Source organism: Sturnira hondurensis, unplaced genomic scaffold, assembly GCF_014824575.4.
Source record: "Sturnira hondurensis isolate 20B ecotype Veracruz unplaced genomic scaffold, ASM1482457v3 Scaffold0001221, whole genome shotgun sequence".
Classification (NCBI taxonomy): Eukaryota; Metazoa; Chordata; class Mammalia; order Chiroptera; family Phyllostomidae; genus Sturnira; species Sturnira hondurensis.
The window spans coordinates 1,152,795-1,166,240 of NW_028073852.1; the positions used below are offsets into that span (position 1 = coordinate 1,152,795).

Genomic DNA, 13,446 nt, shown 5'->3' on the forward strand with positions numbered 1-13,446 from the left:
CAGCAGCCTCTCCGTCCTGCGGTTGGGGCCCATCCACCTGCTTTGGGGGGGTCTCGTGCTCATCTGTCTCTTCAGTGTGTTGTTGGGGGACTCACACGGGACTTCAGCCCCTTGTCATCGGCTGGGACCTGCCGAGTGGCCTGGCGCATGGTCCCCTGGTGGGTGCTCCCCTTTGCCAGGGGGTCTGCACCTGCTGATTTCCATGTTCTCCTGGCTCTTAAGTCTTTTAGTTTGTCATTCTGGGAATGAAATGACCACTCCCACCACGTTTCCTTCCACAGTTCTTACCTTGCGTTTGGAAGCTCAGGTACTAGGAATGAACAGGTTTAAGATGCTTATGTCTCGTTAAACTGACCCCCTTTCCTGCGAAATGCCCCTTTTTATCTTTGAAAACGCTTCTCCTGAAGTCAGTCTCCTCTGATACATTGTAGCTAATGCAGCTTTGTTTGGGGTTTGTGTTCGCACAGTGTAGCTTTTCCGTTGCGCCCCTTTTGATCTTGCTGCGCCTCTCTGCGCACCGGGCGTGTCTCTTACGGCATCCTGGGCTCGGCCGCTCTGCTTTGCCAGCCTGCTAACGGGGTGTTAGAGCTGTTTACAGTTGATGTAGTTACTGATGCAGGGGGATTCACGCTTCCGTCTTTATTTGGTTTTTATGGGTCTTATCTGTTCTTTTTTGGTGTTTTTCATTTTGCTCCCTTTTGAGTGAAGGCAGCACGTGAAGTGTTTATTCTGCACCCCGCGTCAGCTGGTGCTGGCACTGGTCTCCTGCCCCGTGTGAGGCGGGCCCGGCCCGCCCAGGTTGGCGGCGACTGCTCTCTGCGGCCCCGTCAGGCGGGGCCCGGCTGCTCCAACTGCATTGCCCGCCTCTGGCCTCTGATGTGTCATTTTCACGGGTTCTAGTTTTACGTGGATTCCAAACTCCGTGCGGCACCGTGGTCGCAGACAGCCGATCTTCACTTACAGAGACCCTGTGGTTTCTCAGGTTTCCATCCTTTGGCCCCGCCTCCTGGCCTGCCTGGTAGTTTGTGGACATTGTGTGTGAGAACCGTTGAGGTCCTTTCCTTAAAAAATGAAAATTTGTTTATTTTTTTCATTTTTGGAGAGAAGGGAAGGGAGGGAGGGGGCGGGGAGGAACGTCAATGTGAGAGAGAAACATCAATTGGTTGCCTCTTGTAAGTTCCCCAATCGGGGACTGAACCTGCAACCCAGGCATGTGCCCTGACTGGGAATTGAACCAGTGACCTTTTGGTCTGTGGAACAACACCCAAACCCTCTGCACCACGTCGGTCAGGGCCCAATGGGGCTCTGGTGGCGCTCTCGTCCGAGCAGCAGACAGGGCGGCAGAGGCCTGTGGCCGCGTGACGCGCACCTGCCAGTGCTTTGCCCTCTGCTCTGGGGTGGCCTCCCTGGGTCTCAGCGGACGGCCATCTCCTGAGGTCGCTCAGTTCTCTGCCAAGCATCTCTGTGGGACTGTGACAGCTGGCAGGGGCACTGGCCTGGGAGAGTGGCACGCAGGACGCGGGCACCCTCGTCCTCTGGGAGCGGAGCCCCTCACTCTGGTGCCCGTCTTGCACGTGTGCCCGTGCTCGGCGCCTGCACCCACACTCACCGGGCCTGTGCCTTGGGCTCTGCGCCAAGGCCGTGCAGCAGCGTTTGTGCGGCCCTCACAGGAGGGAGTGGGCGTGGTCTCGGCCAGGGCCGCCCTAGCCAGGGGCAGCGCTGTGCTTCGACCTTAGGAGCTGCTCACAGCGGGGAGGAGTCGGCACCGCAGGCCAGCTGGCACGTGTCTCCTCCCTTTCGTCACGTCTCCGTGTTTCAGTCCGACTGTTTTTGGGGGAGGGGCGTCAGAGTTCGACCCTCCCGCACCCGTGTTACATGAAGGCTTCTTCCCTCCTCCTGCCTCCACTCCGCTCTCTCCTTCGGCTCTTTGACACGCCTGCGCCTGTGTGGGGTGAGCGACGCGGCCGTCACTGCTTTTTTCCGGGTGGCTCCCTAGCTGTCCAGCCGCGGTCCCCAGCTAATGGGAAGTGCCACTGTCCCTTGTGTGGCGCTGTTGGGCGTGTCTGGGCCTCGTGCAGGACCCCCGTCCTGCCTGCCGTCCAGCCCAGCGGCCTGCACTCTGTTGTGCCCACCACGCCCGCCACAGGGCGCCGCGCGCTCTGGACGCCGCGCGCTCTGGACGCCGCGCGCTCTGGACGCCGCGCGCTCTGGACGCCGCGCGCTCTGGACGCCGCGCGCTCTGGACGCCGCGCGCTCTGGACGCCGGTTCTGACCCCTCTGCTCTGCATCTGATCATTACATTTCCGGATGCTCTTGTTTGTTTCCCACATGAAAGTTCGCATCAGCAACTGGAACTTGCAACATAACTCCAGCTTTTTGTGCTTTGGTCTGGTCGGGATTCGTTGAAGCTGAAGATGATCTTCACACTCTTGCTGACCAACAGCTTGTCCTCGGGGCTCCCTGTGTGGTGGCAGGGCCTCCTCGCCCCTCCAGTTGCTGCCTGGCTGCTATTCGTGTGTTGGGAGGCTGTGCCTCTCGAGCGTGGGCCAGTCTCTCGGTCTTGTCTCTGCCTTCCGGCCTTAGCCTTGCTCACCCTCATTGGTGTGTGGGCTCCCAGCCCCAGTGGAGGGGCGGGGTGAGGGGCAGGCTCCGCTTTCTCCTGGCTCAGTGGGGACGGTGTCTAGGGTCTGCCTGTTGAGCCTAACGCCAGCCTTGGGCTCGGCATGTGGATGCGCGTGTGCCCCTTCCCCCACCTGCCCATGTCCTGTAAATGTCCTGCACACGCCTGTGACCTTGGACTGAGGGGCGCAGCACCCCCCGGGCGGCCGTGCTGCACTAACTGCCAGTGACCACGCGGCAGGAGGTGCCGCCGATGCCTCCCCAAGCACGGGCCGTGCGGTTCTGAGGAGCACGAGGCTTCCGAGAAGTTTGTGCACACAGACCTGGGTCTCGGCCGGCAGGCGCCCCCCAACCCGTCACACATGGGCCCCTTCTCTCTCTGAGCTCCCCACCGCCTCAGCCTTCCACCCACAGCCAGCACGGCCCTGGCAGGCGTGGCTGATGATTCCACCACACTGATCAGTGAGGGACCATTGTCTCCTGGTAGCCAGTGGGACTGACTGGCAGGTGGGCCCCTCCTGCTGTTCTCGGGGGGTGGGGGCTCTGCCCTCCTGTCACCTGCCTCCTGGGAAGGCGCAGCCTGGGGCTGCATGTCCCCTCCTGCTCTCAGGGTCTCTATCTCATCCAGGTGGTGCTGTGGGTCGGCCTGGGCATCCTGGTGGTCAGCACACTTACCACCCTGTCTACAAGCGAGGAGACCCCGGTGGACTTGGATTTGGCAAAGGAAGCCCCCGGCGGTCGGCAAGCAGAGGCTGAGGGTGTGATGAAGGTGGAGGTGCCCCAGCTCCCAGGTACGCGGCTCTCAGGTAGGCCATGGCCCCCAGCCCCTTGGGGTCCTGAGAGTGCAAGTGGCCTGTTCCAGGCAGCCTCACCTGCCCAGCTGTGTCCGTTCTGTTTGGGTGATGGAGGGGGCGGGGTGGTGGTGGGCAGCCACCTGCACACGGGGGACAGGCAGTGGGTGGGACAGTAGGGCCGAGACCTCTGCACCTGCGTTCCGTGCGCCCACGGGGAGTCTGTGGGCATCGCTCACGTTCGTCAGCTCTGAGGTTGTACATCTCGGCTGGGTGTCACCTGGATGGCTGCAGTGATGCCCCTGCGCGTTGTGTGCTGCTGGTGCTGGTCCCACCCGCCTGTCCAGGTAGGGTGACGACCCTCACACCTCCCTCAGCCAAGGCCACCTGGCGGAGCCCAGTGTTTGGGCCCCACTGGTGCCCACGCCCATGGGGTACAGGAAGGGCAGTTGCTGAGCTTGGCTGGGGCCTCCCCACCCGCCGTGAGGGACAAAAGAGGAGGACGCATGGAAGGGCTAGCCAGGGGCGCGGCCGCGCCGGGTGCTGGCAAGGGGCCGTGCTCCCCAGCCCTGTTGCTGCCTCTGTCCCAGCTTCACCTCCGTGTGCCCGGAGTGCATGTGTGCCCTTCTGCCTCCGCAGGGCTGGCAAGAAGATCCTCAGTGGGTTTCCCCGCCGCGAAGACCCCTAGGAGGGGTGGGGCTCAGGGGAGAGACATCGGCAGCCGGGAGCCGTGGGCATCCGTGGCTGGTGCCCTGACTCAGCGGTTTGGGGGGTGGAGCGGTCCGCGTGGAGGAGGAGGGGTGGTGCGGGCCCACCCTGCCGGGGCCCTTGCTCGGCGTGTCCGCCTGTGTGGGGGGAGCCCTGGCAGAACTGGACTTGGGCACTGGCTTCGCCCTCCGGAGCCAGCTGCGGCAGGTCTGGTGGTGGGCCTCCCGGCGGGAGCCAGCGCGGCGGCCCGCGCCCCGGCAGCTGCATCCTGCCCCGCAGGCCGGGCTGGCCCACCTGGAGCGCCGTGGCCACATCTGGGTTCCGTTTACTCCCCGAGGCTGTGACAACACACACGGCCCCTCGGAGCCGCATGCTGTTGGGCTTGAGCGCGCTGCCGGGTTTCTCGCCCCAGCCGGCCCGTCATTGATGGGCGGCCTCACCACAGTGGAGCGGGGCCGGGGGGTCCGTGCCGGTGCGTCGAGCAGTCTTGCTGGTCTCTGACGTCTCGGTGACAGGGTGGCACTGACTTGTCTTAGAGCCCCGTGCTGTGCTGCCCTCCTGGCGATGTATGTGACCGGCACACAGCCCAGCACGCACTGGTGTGGGCACAGCGGGGAGAGGTGCTAAGCCCTGGGGGGGCTCAGGAGGCAGAATCGCCCGTGTGCCTCCTGGTGGGGAGGGCCCATGGGGGCGGGCTGGTGGGCAGGCACGCACTCGTGACACAGCAGCTCCCTCCTGTGGCCGCGGCACCCCCTTAGTTCCTCCCCCCCAGCGCCTGTGCCCCGTCCCGGGTGTTGGAGAACGGCCCTGGCAGCGCCCCTTGTGTGAGCATTCCCTTCCTGAGCACGTGGGGGTGTGACTGTGCTCCCGCTCGGTGGGGAAGAAGGGCCAGGTGTGGCCCTCTGGGCGCCCGGCTGGACGAGAAGGCCTCTCACTGGCACCGATCGTGCTCCTGAGTGTGGACGCGGGCAGCAGAGGGTGGCACAGGCGCCGGTGGGGGCTTGCTGCTGCCCCTCCTGTGCACTCTCCCAGAGCTGCCGACCTCAGCTGGCCACCACCCAGACTGGGGCTTGTCCCCGCTGCTGTGACAGGTGCCAGTGTGTGTGTCTGAGGGCTACGGCCCCCATGTCTGAGTCTGTCCTCAGGTCTCCGGTCTGGGAGCCGCACGGCACTGCCGCAGCCCCTGCCTGCCGTCCTTGTGACCCCCTCTGCCCAGGGCCCATCCTGAGTTGGGATGTGGCGGGGGGCCCAGCCACGCAGACCCACTGGGTTCAGGGAGGGGCCCCTGGGGGCAGGGAGGAGTGCTGCCTCCCGTGTCCCAGCCCTGAGTGGCCTCGCCTGGGACCGGTCTCTTGATGAGTGGACCACCTGCCCGTCCACTGCCTGTGGGCGAGCCTTTCTGCTTGCAGAACTGGGAGGAGGGAGCCGCCTGGAGGTGTGGGGGGGGCCCCGGGGGCCATTTCTGGGAGGCACGCATATTCAGAAGATGAGTGAATGCAGTCCCGGGGCCGCCCCGCCCCTCGGCAGGGACGAGTGGGTTCAAAGTCATGCCCTGGCTGGGCGCCTGTCTCCTGTGTTGCTGCCGGCAGGCGCCAAGCAAAGGCAGGACCGGGGTCAGGGAGCTACCTCGCGGTAGGGCCTGGCTCGCAAGCACCGTCGGGGGCCTGCTTGCCTTCCGGGGCCCCGCTCTCGTCCTCACAAGTCACAAGCTGCGCAGAGACCGGCCGGGCTGTGGCAGCAGCACTCGCCCCGACCCGGGGTGGGGCCTCCCGTGTGGCGGTCCTCGTCACTGTGGGCAGCTGCTCTGGACACTGTGCCTTGGGTGCTGCGGTGCGTCCGACGCCAGGGACACCCAGGGGCAGAGCCAGGGCAGCCTGTGCCGGCGGTCCCCAGCACCCCCTAGTTGTCTGGTTGCCAGAACCAGACAGCTGCCAACGCCTCGCTGGACCCTGGGAGGGGTCTGACGGGTAACAGGCCACCGTCCTGCTGTCTCCTGGAACCTCCTGGCCTGAAGCACCTCAGTGTGTGCACCTTGTCACCACAGCTCTGAATGTGCGGGAAGGTCACCGACTGGCCCCCTGGACTGCCCCATACAGGTTGGACCCACCAGGGCCTGGCAGAAAGAGGCATTAACTCGGAACCTGTGTGTCTGGTAACCTTGGCCAGTGACTGCTGGCAAGTCTTGGAAATGATGACCTGGAAGACCCACCAGTGAACTGGCCAGTGCTCCCCTGGGGGCCAGGGGTTTGTGCTGTCGCAGGGCGCACTCTGCTGGCTGCTCCTGAGCCCCACCAGCTGCCAGCCTTGGGGGAGAGAGTGGGCCAGAGCCCCCTCCCCACTGTTCTGTTTGTGGGGTCACACTGCCAGCCACACGGGGCCATTTCCTGTCTTTCACAACCCGCGGTCACGTCCCATCGGAAGCCAGGCAGGCGAAGCGAGGGCTGTGTTCAGTTACTTGTTGGAAGTTTTATGTCCGTTTTATGGCACTCGAGGCGTTGCCGGCCAGCCGTCTCCAGGGAAGAGCTGGGCTCCGCCCTGGAAGACGCTGCGGCCCTTGATGGTGGAAGCTTTAGAGCTCGGGGTCCAGGCCCAGGAGGCTGCCGGGCTAGGGTGGGGGCCTTGCTTCTGGCAGGTGGCTGACAGTCGCAGTTCCTGGGCGCACCCCGCCTGCTGCCGGCTTGTCCCACCCAGCGGGGCGCTGAGTGGTGCACTGCTTCTGCTCCCTGCTGTCCAGCCAGGGCAGGTTCATGCTGCCACCTGGTGGTGATGGCCAGTGTTGCACGAGTGCTGCTCTTCTGCGCCTGTTAGGTATAAATTTCATTTTGATGTGTTTTTGTTATGAATGCATATGAAAAGTGACAGTTTTCTGTGCTACTTCGCTGCTGCTGATGGAACAGGAGTAACCAACTGCTTAGGCTCTGCCATGCGACTGGGTAACGCGATTACAACCCTGGGAGAAGGCCTGGGTCCGTGGAGCTGTGTGGAAATGCCCCTCAGCCAGCTGGTCGGTGCTTGCAGGCCAGAAGCCAGGCCCGGATGTGGCCGCGGACGGCCGAGACGAGCCACAGCCGCCACGGGAGAGAGACGAGATGGAGCAGGCCCAGATTAAGGGTCCTGTGGACGTGCCCCTGAGGGAGGACGCCAAGGAGAAGCCAGAGGCGGCGCAGCTGGACCGGCCCGGGCAAGGTGGCGCAGGGTGCTGGGACCACTGGGGGCCTCCTGGGGCTGCGAGTCTTTCCCACCTTGGCTGCGCCCCCCTTCCGCCCCTCTGCCTCCGTCTCCTCTGGTTCGGAGGGTGGTCCTGCCCCTGCCAAAGCGGCAGGTTTGCAGCTGCCCATCTTGTGATTCTCCAGAAATAGTGTCATCCTCTGCTAGACAGCTGTCACATCTGTGAGAGGTGGCAGCTGTCAGCCTGGCTCATGCTGTCAGGCCTGGGACTTGGATCGCAGTTCCTGGGACAGAGGCTGGGTCATCCTCTCCCTGCCCCCCAACACACCCTCCGTGTCTTCCCAGGCGTGGTCGCACCCATGGGAGAGGCCCACCGCCACGAGCCCCCCGTCCCTCACGACAAGGTGATGGTGGACGAAGGTCAAGACGGAGAAGGGCCAGAGGAGAATGAACGTTTACACATGGATGAAAAGGCTCCTGGGGCCAAGGGTCAGATGGCGCCACCCCTGCTGGATTCAGAAAGAGAGAGACATGAGCAGGTCCAGGCCTTGGGGGCAGCGGAGGGCCTTCCTGGAGAACCCCAGAAGGTTGCACAAGAAAATGGTCAGCCGGCCATGGATCCCGTGGAGGAGCCCGTGGAGAAGGACATGAGGCCGGGTGGCAGGGGTCTGCACCCAGAGCCCCAGGCAGGGCTCCCTGAGGGGCCAGATGCCCCGGGGGCAGGCGCCCAGGACAGAGGAGATGGCGTCCCGATGCCAGACCAGGCTGCAGGAGCCGCAGACAAGCCAGCGGCCAGGGAGCCCGGTGGGTGCCAGGCTGGGCCCATCAGGAGAGGCCCCCCCTCCGGTGTGGGAGTGGGGATGACCAGCCGGGTCCCTCTCCTCTCACAAGGCTGGCCTGCGAGGGCCGATCTGGTGGTTTGGCGGCCACCGTAACTGGTGGTGTGCTGCCGTTCCCAGACCACGGGACACCTGGTGCCACCCTGCTCCCATGTGTCCAGGTGCGCTCGGGGATGGCACCGAGTGCTGACAGGCACCACGCTGCCGAGCGCCGGCTGGTGATTGGCCCCGGGGGAATGCTGGCTCGCTGCCAGGGCCTGGGAGACCGTGATGTGTTTTTACCTCTTCCCTGGTCATCGGGCTGAACGTAAACGCTGCCAGTGGGTGGGGGGAGGGGCGTGTGCAGGGTAATTTTAGGGAACATCTGCCACCTTCTGCATCCCCGTCCTGCTGCATTTCCTGAAGGCTGGTTATCCACTGTGTGTGCAGGCGGGAAGCCAGCTCCCGGAGCCGGGCAGCAGGTGGAGCCCCGTGGTCAGAGGAACGCGGAGGGACAGGCCGGAGACCACGCCGGCAGCAAGTTGGAGGGTAAGGGCTCCGCTTTCTCACTGCGCGCTCCCTGGGGGACGGCCGCCCCTCCCAGACTGCAGACTGCCAGCCACCCCGGAAGGAGCCTCGAGTGCCTGTCATCTTAGGGGCCCTTTCTCAGCCGCCCCAGTCTTGGGCTCCTGGGTTTTCTCGGATGGGAAGGCCTCAGGCGGCTCTCCCATCTCCCTTCCTCCCCATGAAGCCGCACTGTCTCGGAGTGGCAGGTCCTGAGGACGTTCCTACACGTGGCCTTGTGGCAACAGGAGCGGGCCGGCGGGGGCGGGGCACTGGCCCTATAGGACTGGGAGGCCTTCCCGGCCAGGGGGGCTGGGGCCTGTGCTGCTCCACCCCCTTGTCTGCTGTGAAGGCCCAACACCGTCCAGAAGGGCAGGTCCTGCTGCCTTTTCTCTCCAGTGAGCGAGACTCACTGTGAGCCCTGCAGACCTGCTGCCCCGTGCGGGCTGCTCCGAATGCTGGGCTCTGGACCCCCACCCACAGCCTTGCCTGCTAGGCGCCGCCCCCTCGGTTGGAGCTGGTGGCTGGCCCTGATGTCTGTGGTGACCCACTGGCTCCAGTGCCCTGTCTCCCAGGCTGAGCTCCCGCACTCACTTCATTCAGTGGCCGTGCTTGGGAGCCAAGGGGAGCCGCCTTGGGTGGGGTCCTGGGACAGTCTGCACTGTCCGGACCTGCCTCCTGGTGGGACCCTGGGGCCGGCCCTTGCCCAGGGCATGGGGGCCGGGTGTCCTGACTCAGGGCTGTTGCAGGGACCGCAGCTGTGCCGCTGTCCCCATCTCCTGTGCTTGCTGTGCTCAGGGCCTGCTCCCTAAACCTGTTCGATCCTTTGGTTTTTCTCTCTCTGAAGAGCACTCTCACAGTTTCCCATTCTGCCTTTCCTCCGTGCACCTCTCAATGGGATGAGCAGCCGAAATCCAAAAGATAGTCGCAGGTACGGACCGAGGGGCGCGTGTTGCAGCAGAAGGCACGTGTGTGGAGGGCCGGTGACGTGAGGACGGGGCTGGTGCGCAGGCTGGGCCCCTGCCCCTCAGTTGGGGTCCTCTGAGGCCCCAGCTCACTCCCTTCTCTTCCAAATGCCCCAGTCCTTCGGGGCCCTGGTGGCCCCGAGGTCACTGGAGGACAGTCCACAGGTGCCGGTTGTGCCCTGCCCCACCTAGGAGAGGGGGCGGGGCTATGCTCAGCCGGTCCCTGTGGGCCTGGTGGCGCACCGGCTGTCACCTCTGTGCGGTGTGTCTCCCCCGGGGTCGATGCAGGGCTGGACCTGCCTGGGGATGGGTGCTGGCTGCACACAGGGCTGTCCCTGAGCCACTGACCAGTGTGCAGTCACAGTGCTACGGGACAGTCAGAAACTTGTGGAGATGGTGCCATGTGCTCCCCTCATCAGAGGGAGGGGTGTGGACCCCTGGCCCTGCCCATGGCTGTGGCTTTGCTTAAGTAGTTGTCCCGGGGACTTAGAGTGTCTGGGTGGGGGCCTGGCGGGGCCCATACTCCCCATGGTCAGCCTTCACGTGCTCCTCTTGGGCCCGTCACCTGCACAGCCCCTAGGAGAAGGCGACCCCACCCCCTTCTGGCAGGTCACAGGTCAGAGGTCACTGCTGGGAGGACAGGCCAGCATGTCTTGTGTGCCCAGCAGGCGGGGCCATCGCTGGGTGGTGGGCTCTCTCTACGGCAAACATCTTCCTTCTGACGTGCGCACACAGCTCACCCAGCCGCAGCGTCCCCAGTGTCTTGCTGCTGAGATGCAGGTGTCATGGGCGTCATCCCCCTCCCCCCCCACCCCCCGGGCTTCCCACAACCAGCCACCCGCCTGGTGCCAGAGCACAGGAAGGAGACGGATCCCCGGCCCCGCGCCAGCCACTGCGGGTGCAGGTGCACCTCGGGCCTGCCCGAGCCGCGCTCCGCGTGGGGCTCTGGACGGCAGGGGCAGCAGGGCCTGTCCACACCTGCCGCCTGGCCTCCAGCTGGCCACCCTCCTGTGTGGGGCCTGCTGCTCTGGCCTGGGGGTGGTCTGAGGAACCTCGTGGGGACCCCGTGTGCTGGCGGGGGCCCTGTTCAAAGAGGGCCCAGCCCCCGTCCCTGCCGGAGAGCAGGACGGGGCCGTTTATCTTCAAGACCCTCCCCTTGGAGGACACAGTCTGTAGGTGCCAGAGTTCTTTCCCAGAGTGGGTTTGACCGGCTGGCCTGGGCCATGTGGGCACCCCTTTGGCAGGTGCCCACGGAGCGACTTAGGGCACCTGGGACTGCCAGGTGTCTAAGCCTCGGCCCAGTGGGAGCGCCAGGCTGTTAGACTGGTCACTGCCTCGTGAGTGCCCCTGGGAGGCGCCCCTGCCCTTAACCGACCGGCAGGGACACAAGAAGAGCCTGCAGGTGTCCCAGGGAAGGCCCTGGCACGGGGCTTTGGTGTCCTTGCGGTGGCCCCACCCAGGCTCTGACCGGGTCTCCTGACCCCCAGGAGCCGGCAGGGCGGAGATGCTGGACCACGCGGTGCTGCTGCAGGTGATCAAGGAGCAGCAGGTGCAGCAGAAGCGCCTCCTGGACCAACAGGAGAAGCTGCTGGCGGTGATCGAGGAGCAGCACAAGGAGATGCACCAGCAGCGGCAGGACGGGGAGGAGGGCAAGTGCATCGGGCGGGGCCGAGTGCTGCTGGGGGCGGGGCCTCGGTCCTGACCTGCCACTCTGTGGTGCTGCCTGCTTCGGAATCCCTGGCAAGCTGGTTCCTTTTGATCCTGGTGTCAGCGGCTTCTGCCGCTTCTGTGCTAAACCGGTGTCTTCACTTGCAGTGGACGTGCAGCCGGAGCCTGGGGTGGCGGCACCGCGGAGGAAGGAGCAGAAGGCCCACATCGCGGGGACGGCTGCATACCCCTCTCTGCAGCCTTTGGGACCTGAGCTAGGGGCTCCAGAGCGGCCCCCGGCTCTTCCCCAGGGACACAGCCAGCGCTCTCTGGAGGATCCCAAGGGGGCCGCAGGCAGACCCCCAGCCGGTCCTCCTGGTGTGCTTGACCCCCAGCCAGGGGAAGCCCAGGTTGAGCTGCGGGAAGGCTGGCAGGCCCAGGGCGCCGAGCCCCAGGGGGCTGGGGTGCAGGAGCGGGTCCTGGAATCAGACCTCGCCGGGGCACCTGGGAGTCCAGAGAAGCGTGACACTGAGGACCGGGCTGGGCAGAGTCGGGATGTTGGTGGCAGAGGCTCCCAGGAGAAGGACAAATCTGGAAAGGAGGTGGCAGCCGCTGGTGCCGACAGTCAGGAGGAGGCGGGGGCAGAGGCCGGGGACCCTCGCCTGAAGCCCCAGCAAGGGGATGGAGACCAGAGACCTGCAGGCCTGCCCAGCAGGTCAGAAGGGGAAGTGCCGGGGGTCCAGGCTGTGTCCCGGCAGTCGGAACACCTGGCCATCTCTGCCAGGGCTCAGGGAGGCCACCCAGAGGCAAGAAAGGATGTCCTTGGTGGGGACCACGTGCCTGATCACAAGGACATGGCCATCCAAGAGCCTAGGCAGAGGCCAGACCCTGAGCTTGGGCCCAAACCGGCTGCGCCTGGAGCTCCGAAGCTGGATGATGCTAAACCCAACCGAGACCTGAAAGTCCAGGCCGGTGCTGACCTCCGGCGGCGACGGCGGGATGTGCCTCCGCATGAAGACAGCAGGCTGGCCCCCCGAGAGGGGGTCATCATCAGCTTCCACCCCCTGCCTGACGTGCAGGCCAGCCACCTCCGCAGCGCCCTTGACGCCCAGCTTCGCCAGGCTGTGGGCGGCGCTTTGCAAGTGGTGCACAGTCGTCAGATCAAGCAGCTGCCGGGGGCCCCAGAGGAGGCCTGAGTGTGCCCAAGCGCCCACTGGCCTCCTGGGCGGGTGGCCCCCTCCAGGCTTGGCTGGGCCGCTGGATGCCGAGTCCTGGAGCTCCCGCCCCAGAGGGGCGGTCTGAAGGTTGTCTGGCACCGCCTTTCCCAGAAATGTCCCTGCCGTCGCGGATGCAGTTGCTAACCTGCCCAGGGGCCGGCTGCCGGACTCCTTGTGACCGCCCCTCCACATTCCAAGACAGTGGGTGCTGTGCAGCTGTGGGCCCCACAGGCGAGGGCTGGTGCTGCCCGGTGCTGCTCGTCCCGGCACGCGGCTACCCAGATCAGGTCTGGCTATGCCCCTCTGGGTACTGTGGGCTGTGCTTCCCTGGAGTGTGGAGTCTTGTACAAAATCTGAATAAACATCCTGCCTTTTGCCATGGGCCTGCTTCCTGTTCTGAGGGCCTGCACTGAGATAGTGACTCTGTCCCCAGCCATCACAGAGTGGCCGAGCACGCCACACAGCCCTGCCCCGTGCTCTCCATGGTTTCCTGAGTGACCGTGAGGTCTCAGAGACCACCACCACCACTCGGGTCTGGTTAGTGAGGTGGCTTAGCTGGCAAAGATTCTGTATGACAGACATGATGGGCCGGGAAGGGACGGACGGGTGACCAAACCTGGCCTCCCTGGAGGCCTGCGTAGTCAGAGCTGCTATCCCGGGCTCGCTGGCCCGCAGTGCTGGGAGGGAGGCCCTCTAGCAAACCCTGACTTGCCCTGGGCACTGCTCCTGGGGCAGCACAGGAGCTGCCCTCACGTCCGAGCTGGAGCCCGCCCCACTGTCAGGCCTGTGCGGGGCTTTGTGTTGTGTCTGGTTTCCAAGGAGCAGAAAGGCTGACGGTGGCCACCCAGGGCTGGATGTCCCCGGCACCTGTCCCACGAAGCCCAGGGCAGAGTTCACCACTCCCTCCCAGGGGCACCTGGCTCCTGTCAAAACAGTGGGGAGGCTGCTC

General features: G+C 65.1%; 1 protein-coding gene across 7 annotated transcripts in view; it reads left to right on the forward strand.

Annotated features, from left to right (window-relative positions):
- Window positions 1-12,878, forward strand: part of SLC38A10 (solute carrier family 38 member 10) — a 28,576-nt gene extending 15,698 nt beyond the window's left edge. For 2 of the 7 annotated variants that reach the window (XM_037068361.1, XM_037068388.1), the window contains exons 11-18: window positions 3,248-3,425; window positions 7,137-7,304; window positions 7,632-8,090; window positions 8,555-8,653; window positions 9,576-9,599; window positions 11,121-11,282; window positions 11,449-11,690; window positions 11,721-12,878. In XM_037068361.1, the coding sequence (XP_036924256.1) occupies window positions 3,248-3,425; window positions 7,137-7,304; window positions 7,632-8,090; window positions 8,555-8,653; window positions 9,576-9,599; window positions 11,121-11,282; window positions 11,449-11,690; window positions 11,721-12,476 (2,088 nt within the window). In that variant the 3' untranslated portion in view covers window positions 12,477-12,878. Of the gene's footprint in view, window positions 1-3,247; window positions 3,426-7,136; window positions 7,305-7,631; window positions 8,091-8,554; window positions 8,654-9,575; window positions 9,600-11,120; window positions 11,283-11,448 lie in introns of all 7 variants that reach the window. The other 5 variants (XM_037068369.1, XM_037068379.1, XM_037068403.1 and 2 more) reach the window with 5 other exon arrangements.
- The last annotated feature ends 568 nt before the right edge of the window (window positions 12,879-13,446 follow it).